Source organism: Pleuronectes platessa, chromosome 11 (genome assembly GCF_947347685.1).
Source record: "Pleuronectes platessa chromosome 11, fPlePla1.1, whole genome shotgun sequence".
Taxonomy (NCBI): domain Eukaryota; kingdom Metazoa; phylum Chordata; class Actinopteri; order Pleuronectiformes; family Pleuronectidae; genus Pleuronectes; species Pleuronectes platessa.
The window spans coordinates 6,381,037-6,392,894 of NC_070636.1; the positions used below are offsets into that span (position 1 = coordinate 6,381,037).

Here is an 11,858-nt window from a genome sequence, read left to right on the forward strand (position 1 = left end):
TGCAGAAGAAAATATGAATGAACTATTTTAAATATTTTTGGTTTTTAATTTAGTAAGTTTAATAGATTTTCAAGATTTTCACGAACTTTCAAGAACTGTTCCTATTTTGAAGATTATTTGTATAGGCTAATTTTACAGACACATGGCATTAGCTCTATAATTATGTACTAACATTTGTTACAAACCTCTACAAGTTCAAGTAACACACATATACAATGATACTCATAACGTTTTTTAATAATTAAATAGCAACATTCAATGCAAAACATTTACAGACTTAAAGAAGAGGGTCATGTATGTGTATTGCAGCAGTAAGAAGATGTTACGTCATATTAAATATGATAAAGCCAAGAACATTTAGCAGCCTAATCACAGATAAGCAAATGCAGTGTTTTTTTTGCTGATGAGAAATTGTTTTCAAATTTGAGCAGAATATAAACTGTTGAGTGAACCCAACAAGGTCAAAGGTCAAAGAAAAAGGAAATGACATGGACGTGACAAAGATTTGAAGAAAATAAAGATAGCGAATGGAAACAAAATGCTGTCATGAATCATATTGATATTTGGTTCCCAGGTTTGTTCATGTCTGCTTTCTTCTTTGTCTGTTTTTCAGCGCTTGTGTTTTTTCAAGCTGTGGCCCATGAGGCAGGCGAACAGCGTCAGCACCATCTTGGGATTCACCTCCACCAGATCATCAGGCAGCGCATAAACACGAGCGCCGATCTTACGGGCCATTGAGATGGCGTACCTGAGGAGAGCAGGAAGAGGGAGGAGTTAGGAGACAGTGATTGAGTGGAAAAATACAACGAGAAAGGGCAACAATTACAACTTCTTTTGTTTTACTTTGCGTTTGCGAGTTTATCGTCATTCCTCAGCGCTCTCTCATCTCCTCTCTTCACCATGTCCCACTTGACTGTATTGGGAGCGATGGCATCAATCAGGTCAATCACTGGCATACTGGTGCTGATCAGATCGTCCTGCAGAGAACACGGGAATGAGGTTAAAAGCAACCATATGTTTGACATAATAAAATATGTTCTCTCACACACACACACACACACCCTGAAGCTGCTGATCTGTGAGTCCTTGCTTTTCTGGCTCAGCGTGTCGTTGACCCAGTTGAGGATGATCTGATCTGCAACCTTTTCTCCATCGCCCAAATCTGACAACACCAGCAGTGTGTACCTGAAGGATCACAAGCAGGAGTGATGACTGACACTGACAAAGGATGAAAATGGACAATCCGTCTTTCCAAAACACCCGTTCTACAGCCGGTGCAATGTCCCACGCCTCACACGTACCTCCTCATCAGCTGCCAGACCAGTGCCAGGGTGTGCATGGGGCTGCCCGAGTTTATGTTATCTCCTCCGATACCAACCAGGGAGAAATGAGCCATGTTCCGGCCCAGGTCAACGGCATAATTACAGTTCTCCAGCTAAAAACATGGATGACATTTTTTTGTATTTAACAACAAAAATGTTTTAATGTGTTTTGTTGCTCTTGTGCGTTTGAAGGTTGTTGTACCTTCTTCATTTTTGCACCCAGCATTGGATAAGGAGGTCTGTTGACTCTCTTCCAGTTCACAGGGACATTAACTCGCTCATAAAGCTGCAGAATCGCCAAACCATCACACAGGTCACTGCAAAAGACAAACAAATTCACAGTTGTACCAAATTTAAAGAAATTCCCTCAAGATATTCTTCGAGGTTTGCAAGAAGGGGCGGACGGACAACCCGGAAGAAACATACAGCCATAAAAATAGGTGAAGATATTCCATTGTAACTTTGTTGTGTAAGTTTGGCCCCGTATCAGTAATTCTAATGAACTGAGCAATAACCATATCAAACTATATGTTGATAAGTGTAGCTGTAAAAGTAATAACATTCAGCTTTAACCTTCAACCAAGGTACTGAACTCACTGTTAAAAGTCTGAATAGATTTATGTGCTACTGCTAATCTTACTATTACTGCTGTAATAATAATCAAATAATTTGTATATAATTCTTTGTTTACATAACACCGTTCAAAACTAATTGAGAAAGAGAAATCCAGAACAAAACAATAACAAAGAAATCAACAAACATCTATCATATATATAAAAATAATGTGTATTCAAACATATTCATCAGAGTGTTTAAAAAGGACATTCTAATGTTGTTCACCAGATTTATAAACTAAATGTCCCAACACACGTCTGTCATACTGTTCAGTCGAGGGGTTGAAACAAACAGGAATGTTAAGTATCACCATCTCTTCAGATAAGGTTGATCACACTGATGTGTAACTGACGACCTACCAGTAGAGATGGTTCACATAAGGAGAGACGCCAAGAGAGTTCATCCAGTTGCGAAAGGTTTTCTCTTCTTTGGACTCACCTGTAAAGACATAATGGCTATAATCAAGATTCTGACCTGCTGTTCTCACACAGCTGAGTTCAGCTATCGCCTACATACAGTTCATATCGATTTATGGCTGCTGTAACCTGTCACACCCTGAAAGCTCCATTTATTACTATTTATTGGCTAATGAACTGAGTGATTCGTTCCCCGTTCTTGAGGGAGAGTGGTACAGTCCGTATTTAATCTTGGTTTTGTGTATCTTACCCACTATGTGTGCGGTCTCTATGCCGTTGATGTGAATCTGATTTTCCCCCAGAGTGGGATGCATGTTGTACAGGTTTGCCACAAAGGCCAAGTTGAGTTTGCTGTTTCCAGATGTGACATCGTGGGCGGAAACAAACTGTCTGCAGTCCAGCCGGGCCGCCTGCTGCAGCATCAGCTCGGCCCTCTGCTCCAAATCAGGCTCCTGCACAGACACGTGAAACAGAGACATCTGTCAATGCACAGACAACACAGGCAACCAAACTAGAATCAGTTAGGGATTAATCATGTCAATAAGATTCACTTTATCTGCAGGATGATGAAACAGAGAGAGATACGAGGACAAATAACAGATAAAACACCCCCGACATATACAATAAAAAAATACCCACGACAAGGCATATGGCAATCAAGCTGCGCCAAACTGTGCACACTCATGCTGTAGATATCAACTCCATAAATACAAGTTTCAACGAGATCCATGAATTATTCTCTGGGAAAACAGGAAAAAAAAGGCCCCAAAAAACTGGACTCAACTCACAAAGTAAAAAAGAAAAAACCTGGAATCTGCCCTTTTCAGCAGATACACACCTAAATCTAAAGGTTTCTCAGATTTCCCTTGTCCCAGCCTTTCACCACGTTTCCTGGAAATCCATCCGGCAACATCAAAATTAGACTTTCAAAATAAATATGTTGCATTTGTCGGCGTCTGTTTCAGTTTTTTATCACATTTCCCTTTACCTAAAAACAGTCAGACTTACAAAGAGGCCGCTCATGTCGATTTTGACCCTCATCTTGGAGTCTTTCTTTCCACAGGAAGCGATCTGGTCCAACAGGTGGAAGTAGGCCCGAGAGTCCTGCACGGTCGCAGCACAAGGGACGGTCAGACTCATGTCTCTCTTTGTGTAACTGCATGTGTGTGTGTTGTGTGTGTGTGTGTCAGCAGGGCACCGTGATGTCGTCACTGAAGTTGCTGATCGTCTGCGTCTCTGCGTTGCGTAGATGATGGTTGACCCAGTGAAGCAGCAGGTCCTCGGGGGACAGGGACATTATGTCTTCCAGTTTTTCTCCCTCTTTCAGAAGTCCGATTAGAGCTGGAAACACGCAGAAGTGCAGTTAGTTTAGAAATAAGCATGAAGCTTTCAGTGGAAATTGATAGTGAACAGTGAAACTATCATAGTTTACAATCAACGAAACTTAACCTATTATTATAAGACTAATGGCACTAATTTGTATGTGTGTGTGTGTGTGTGTGTTTGTGTGTGTGTGTGTGTGCTGACCTTCGTTCCTACTGACTTCTATATCAGCAAACAGACCAATTTTGATAATCTGCCAGAGCAGGCCCATCACCAGATGGGGTTTCCCAGCCATCAGATCATGGGCGTCTATGCTCACCACCATGCAGCCAATCGCTGACGCAGAGTTCAGAGCCAGGACCAGGTTTTCCTACGAAATCCATCCAATCACACACGGACATGTTCATTCAACTTGACAGCAGCAAAATGAATTAGTTTGAACTACTTTATGACTTTTTATTTAATTGATAATCCGGCTTTTACAGTTTTTCATCTTACTCTTTACGAGTTTGTCGTGTCACGTTTACTGTGATTGAACCAAAAAGCCGCCACTCACGGTCATTTTGAAGGTGGTGAGTTTCTTTGTGTTGATGACTCTTTCGTCAATCGTGTCCGGCTGAGACAGGTTGATCATTTTGCTGAATAGGGAACAGAGAGAGAGAGAGAGAGCATGTGTGAAATAAAGAGAGATGATTGTTGGATCAGATTCCAGAGGTGAACGATCTTCCCTGTGTGATACGAGGACGGGAGGGAGGAATGACTCGCCATAAAACTGCAATAAAACAAACATCACACCATTCCTGCTTTAACCTCCGTTATCACAGCCATGTTTGCTTTCTATTAGCAGAGTTGACATTGACTGAATAATATGCAACAAATGGTTAGGGTTCGTTCAAGTGATTTCTGTCGTCAGATAAGTTGCATCTGAAGCCGTAGTTCATCTGAAATCAGTTAATAACTCGAGAGCCCATTTAAAAACCATTTAACTGTATGAATGATAACTGTATGTAGTGTATGGAGAGTGTCATGTCAACGTTAGTAGGTGTGTGTGTGTGTGTGTGTGTGTGTGTGTGTGTGTGTGTTTTACCAGAGCACGAGTCCATCACGGACGGAGGTGAAGAGACTTTCATCGTTTGGGTTCATGGGCAGCAGATGTTCACAGTCTGCATCTTTGGCCAAAGCTTTGTTGATCCAGTTGACGAAAGCCACCTTCTCCTCATCTAGACACACACACCAGACACACACACACACACACACACACACACACACACACACACACACACACACACACACACACACACACACACACACACACACACACACATTAGTTGATTTGATATCCGCTTTTAAATCATACATTAAAGACAATTACTGATTCAAGCTTGTAGACATTTTTTCTCCTCTTCTTTATTTGTATGGGTTATAGATTATTGATCAAAAATATTGCTCAGTCAAAACAAGCAGTGTGTAGAGGCCGCTGTGGTCATTGTGCAAGAGTAATGCATGTTTTTTTACTACTTTCTGATATAGAAAATACTTAATACCTAATGCCTAATACCTAATAGCTAATATCTAATAACTAATACCTAGCCCTCACGCTAACCCAAACCCTTGTTGGACATAATAATTCTTAGTCATTCAGCATTTATAAAATGGTTCATAACACACCAAATACTTTTTGTATGCAGTTAAAATACATTTTCAGTGTTTTTAATGTACATATTTTTACCATAATTGTCAATTATTGGTTCTCCTGTGACACGTGTAGTTTTCTCCAAGGGAGGACAGAGATGTTTTACCAAATCTTTTCATCAACACTTGCTTTTTTACAACTACTGATAAATAGGGAGACTAGTCATCATGTCCACAATTCATGAATTGTGCACAACATTGTTCACACAGTTAAACATTCACCTGATCACAAATGCACCTTCATGCCTGTTGAACAATTTCAGCTAAGCACTATATTTCACATAAAACAGTGGGTTCATTAAATCACGGCCGCTAGGTCATTTGGTTCAGTGAAATCACAGCTATCAAAAATGTTTAACCTTGTTTAAATACCACGAAGGCTCCATGTCTGGTAGTTGTTGTCAATATAAAGCTATAAAGTATGATAAAAATGTTTAGCGTAGTCGTAAAGCTAGAACAATCCGGTCAGAGTGTGATGGGTCACAGAGTATTTAATTATCACAGGGTTAAGAGGAAAGATAAACAACTGGGGTCAAAAATCTTTTTATCTTTAAGGTTTGTAGAAATACCTGCAGAACAGCTGCAAGAGTTTCCTGGGTTTTTAATGTAGAAACTAGGATGGTACTCAATAAAGCACCCAGTTCCTCCACCAGGGCCAAACAGTTCCCTTACATCCAATCAAGCTGCACCAATGAATCAGTGTTTGGCGTAAACCGGGAAAATATGGAAAAACGCAATTTTGAAATTAAAATGAAAATACAGATCCCCACCTAATTTGAATGGGTTCTTTCCTCACCCATACTTCATCCTTTCACCAAGTTCAATGGAAATCCATCCTGTTGTTTCCAAGTAATCTTTTACACACACACACACACAGCATCCTGTCACTCACCAGAGTAGGAGTGCTGCGTTCCCTCACTGGATTTCCTTGACGTTCCCCCAAAGGATCGGATCCCGTCTCTCCTCGTGATGGATTTCCTGAACGACTCGCTGAGCGTTTTGCTCTTCAGCTCCTGATAGATCTGAGCGTGAACAGCCTTGTGTTACTCCGTGTGCAGGGTTTCATGCATTCGTCCATACATTTGTCGCATATCACACAACTTACTGAAACGAACTCCTCGAAGCTGATCTTCTCGTCCTTGTTGGTGTCTCCGGCGATGAAGGTCTTCATGATCTCTCGCACCCTGTACCCCGGCAGGGAGAAATTCGCCTCTCTGAACAGCTCCTGAAGCTCGAAGTCACTCACGAAGCCGCTCTTATCAATATCTGGATTTAAATAGACAGAGACATAGAAGCACACACACACACACACAAAAACACACACAGGTTTATGAAGCTTCACAAACATTCATCTGAAACTAAAGAGTCAAATAGCTGTTTATAAAAATCATGGATGATAGAAGCAGGAACAAAGAAGGGGCCAACAGGTCAGGTACTATATTTAATATGGAAATGATATTGGAGAACAAATAACAACAAATAGTTAATTTACATTGAGATTACAAATAGTTATAAGATGTCATGTCCAAAAAAGTGCTGATCCGTTTAAAGCAAAATAGATATTAATTTATTATTCATAAATTATTATAACCTTTTCTCCCCATATATGCTGAATTAAATGTTTAGGTCTTTCTAGTTTATAGATTTCACAAACATGAAATCTAGGTGTGAAGCCCTTTTTCTACCACAAATCCTGTTGGTCACTTTAATGAGAAACCATCTGCAAAAAAATGTACTTATGATAACGATAATGAGTTAGTATCTGAAAGCAAGACCTTAGTATCTCAAAATAAGGAGTTACTATCTCAAAATATTGACATAATATCCCCAAATAATGAATCGCTATTTAAACATAACAACTAAGGTAATCAAAATAATGATAATGATTTAGTATCTCAAAACATTGACATAAAATCTCAAAATAAGGACTTAGTGACTCAAAGTGAAGACTGAAAATTCAAGAATAATGACCTACTATTCAAATGAACAAGTTCGTTTCTCGAAATAGCGATTTACTAACTCAAATTGATGACATCATATCTGAAAAATGACTTAGCATGTCATAATTTCGACTTTTAATTTCATAATTTTGACTTAGCATCCTAGTTTTTTTCCCCTCTCACTTGCAGAAATGGACTTTCTACATGATCATATCATAAAAGGTCCCAGGTGACTCTGCTGACGTCACGTGAGCACAAATAAACGATGTCATACTTAATCTGCCCACAACATGGTAACACAAAATAACATGTCACACTGGGAAGAGTCTCTACCTCAACCCCATTATTATTTGATTATCGCACCTTATTCCAATTATAGAACTATGAGGATTATCTGATCAAATCTGGCACCATCTCAGCAAACTACCTCCCCCACGCACACACACACACACACACAAAGTACACACACTTAACATCCCCAGCAATAAAAATCTCTTACATAAGATAATGCTTTATGGTCAGGCTGTAAAAATATTTCTTTGGCCGCTATAGACCTTTTTCCACAGCAGCCATTTTGACATTGGAGTAATCAGTAAATGCAGATTGATACTGATCAGACTAAAAAAGACTATTGACCTTCACTGTCATTTAAAACATCCATGTTTATATTGAGTGGTGGCTGTTGTCCTCGGCTTTGGGGTCAGGTTTGGTGTGTCAGTGCGGGTGTGGCTGTGAAACTCACCAATTTTATTAAAGGCCTCTCTGAGGTCCTCCAGGTCCTCTCTGTGGATCTGGGTGACGTGATCCTCCATGGCGGCTTCTGCTTTGTGCACCTGAAACATGAACACACACACGTTCACAGATTTGGCTTCTGCAGGACGGAGAATTGTTCACATACACAAACATGCAGGGTTTAACAACTTAGAGGTTCCACATAAAAGCCCTCAGGTCTTTGCATTTCACAATAAAGCATCATTTTAATGTTGGAAAGGAAACTGAGTGACACCGCCATGCAGGAGACAGACATACCTGTGTGTTTCCCTGTCTCGAGCTATGAGCCTCTCGCTGCAGATCCCTCTGGTCTGACCACAAGAGTCAAGTTGTCCGGAGCTCCGCGAGCCTCTAGACCCGGGGCAGAGAGGAAGCTGGATCCCGCAGAGGCTGCAGAGCTGATTATCTCTCCTAGGAGGAGTCACTCCGGAGAGGCACGGAGGGGACCTTTGGCCTGCCTGTACCATGGGGCAGGCGTAGTCACACAGTTAACATTTAACACCTCAGCTGTGTCATCACGTTATTGTCCAGGAAGCTTCTTCTCCTCCACGGTAGACACACTGTCTCTCATGCTGTGTGCAAGATTGAACCATGAAAATAGATGTAAACCTCACAGAGCAATAGTTTGACCCGGCAGGAGAAATATTGATTCACTTCTTTTAATGTGAGTTAGACGAGAAGACCAAACACATATCTGTTTGTTAAATATCAAGCTGGTGATGGTTCGTTTAACTTCACTTAGATATAGACAGTGATTTACTGGAGTCTCTGGTTTCCCTAAGTCACTGCACAAACCTAAAACATTTAATGTCCTGTTTTTACTTTGTTTTTTTGTACCACTTAAACAGAACATGTGAGTTGTTGAGTTTATCCTTTCAGTCATGCAGATATAGTTTAACACTAATGGTTTCACATCTTCGTGCAAATCTAAAAACCTTCTGCAACAAAAAAGAACAAATATAGTTCCTATAAACTCAACCAAATGGTCAAAGGTCCACTGCTGAGCACGTCAATGAAGAACCCTTAAATCAAACACAGTTTATCTGAACTGAAAAAGCCAAAAAAATGACAATTATTATCTAGAGTTATTCATAAACTGTAAGATTGGTGCTACATTTATTTCAGATTGTACACAGACTTAAGCTGTGTCTCAACTCAGAGGTGGCTTCCTTCTAAGGCTGCATTCGTTACACCGTCACGACTAGACTTTGCCATTTTGAAGACATCCCAGAGAAATGAAGGCTCCAATGGGTGAAGCCGACCTATCCCAGGATTCATTGCGCTGCCGTTACTTGACCATTTTTCAAAGAGGTGGACAATGAGAAGCTTAAGCATCAGGCTTCGATTCAACGGAACAGCGACCAATCACGTTACAGAAAACCAACGGGAATTAAAAGTTTCCTGTTATCTCCAACTTCAGCTCTGTTGCTGGTTGAATACCATGTAGACCCGTCTGTCTCATTGCGGTTCGGACTTCGGGGTCCAAGTGGCCCACGGATTGGGACACAGCTTTTAAATAAGTACATTTTCCATTTTTATATATTCACTAGTTATATTTTGCATTTAAATGAATAAATTTTAACTTAATAAATAACCTGAATTCCAAACCCTGCGCTGTCTTTGTGATATTTGGGATCCTGATGCTTTTTGGCACTTTTTCTTATCTCAAACTAACCATCTCTGGATCTCTGTCCGACATGTTTAAAACATGAGGGCCTGCCTTTGCCTGCACAGTTGCCTCAGTGCCACACAATGCCCTGTAACCCGAGGCAGCGAGCCAACCTCACCACTTGGATTAAACTGCCTCGCTTCACAACAACACTGACGCTTTACTGCAGCGCTCGCTCTTTAATCCGACACACAACAAAGCTTGTGCGACCGTTAATTTTCCGATTCTGTGCCTCGTCTGTTGTTTTCTTCTTTCTCTCCACTTTCCTTATCTTCTTAAAAACTCCAAAACATCCCTCGCAGTGCTCTGCTTCTTTTAGTTAAAGAAACTCAGAGAATTTTGCATTAAACAGAAAAGTTCACCTGCTTTTGATAACACAGTAAAACTATAATGTGAGGAAAGAACAAAAGGAGCTTACATTGAGTCCCAGGCAGGCTGAAGGACTTAGAGTCCCAAGCAGGTCCAGAGGAGAAAATCAGCTTTGGGTCCCTTTCTTCCTTTATCTCCTCTTCCAGCCTCTACGTTATATATTCCCTTTTTTATTATTAACCCCCGTCTTCTCTTTCTCTACTTCCACACCTTTTTAAACTCTGATCTCCTTTTCTACCTGTCAACTTCTCCAATCACCTCTTCCTCTGCTGAAAAACACACACACACAGTCCCCAAATCATCAGGTGAAACCAAGTGTCCAAGACAATATGCGATAAGTTTCCTCCTTGGCTCAGAAACAGCAAAGTCAAAGTCACTATCTACATTTTAGCTTCCTCACAGGCCGGAGGCTCCGAGCCCCTGTTTCACCGTCACCTCTTTTCTGTCTCAGACACCTGATCAGCCCAGTTTCCCTCTGTGACTCTGGGCTCTCCGGTTTCTCCCTCCTGCTAATCGACCGGCCTCAGGGGAGAGCGCTCCACCTCCAGCCGCGGATGATGATGGAGGCTGCAGTTTTAGCTGCGGAACCCTGATCCGGGATCAGTTGTTAGTTTAAAAGAGCAACTTTCCCATAAGCCTCCTTCATTGATCACGGGCAGCGACGTGAAAACACAGACACAAATAGACAAGCACACAAATAAACTACACATTCAAATTCACTGTGTATTTTTTTAATCTTATATCCAACAAATATTACTGATAAAGACAAAATATGACAATTATAGAGGCTTTTAATTTAAAGACATAATACACTACCTGAAACAAGGTTTGATCACAATAACCAATACTCCCATTCATACTACCTGCATATGTGATATTAATAAATTAATTTCAAAAAATATTTTTCATAACAATTGGGTCTGACCACTACTCACATTTCTACAGGTACGTTGAAAGAGTTGTAGGCTACTGTAAATGTTCCTCTTTCAAAAAGTGACTCCAGTGTTATATTCTAAAGGTAGAGGCTGTGACCTCTAAAAGTTGGAACGACACACTGTTCCTCTCATGAAAGAAATGCTAAGAGCATATTATGGGTAATAAAATGCACCATTGCTCCATTTTAATACCCTGAGGGATTTGGCAGCTTTACCTGCTGCGGTTCACAAACTTAAAGCTTTTATGACTCTTATCTACTTGTGCCACGGTTGAACAACATTTCCGGCATTCACCACTTTCATTCCTATGACCTCGGCCTGGTAGGAGGGAACAGGTTCGTTTTAAGTCGGGGACAATGTTGTCATTTGGACATATAGGACTTCACAGACAGTTTGGACAGGAGGAAGAGCGACAGGACTCTTCCAATGTACAAGTGCAGAATTAAAATCAACTTAAACACGTCATCTGAACTTAAACCTTTAAATAAAAACACAAAACTTTTTCTCATATATATATCTATATATATATATACATTATCTGTTTATAGTCATTGTAGTAACATCCATCTGGTTCCACATGACACTCCCCTGTACTGTTTTACTCAGCTGTAATGTGAAGACGTGGCCACTCAGAGGCAGAGCTGCCTCAAGTTGGACACAAAGCTGCTCAGCTGCTGGAGAACAGAGGAACTCCCTGAATAACTGATCTCAGGCCAGACTTTAATCAGACACATTCAAACAAGCTCATCCTCTGATGCAAAGATGGAGAGAACAGGGCGTGTCCGGGAAAAACTCGATAACAGTGG

At 40.7% G+C, this 11,858-nt stretch overlaps 1 protein-coding gene across 1 annotated transcript; it reads right to left on the reverse strand.

The window, feature by feature from the left end:
* Positions 1-254: 254 nt before the first annotated feature.
* Positions 255-9,778, reverse strand: LOC128451032 (plastin-1). Its single transcript, XM_053434805.1, has 16 exons — positions 9,755-9,778; positions 8,051-8,141; positions 6,474-6,634; positions 6,261-6,390; positions 4,764-4,896; positions 4,233-4,314; positions 3,881-4,046; positions 3,552-3,694; positions 3,362-3,457; positions 2,604-2,805; positions 2,297-2,375; positions 1,525-1,639; positions 1,302-1,435; positions 1,062-1,185; positions 844-977; positions 255-748 (listed from the first exon to the last, which is right to left on the reverse strand). Exons 1-16 carry the CDS (start codon positions 9,776-9,778, stop codon positions 610-612), a joined length of 1,953 nt encoding a protein of 650 aa, XP_053290780.1. The 3' UTR covers positions 255-609.
* Between the last annotated feature and the right edge of the window lie 2,080 nt (positions 9,779-11,858).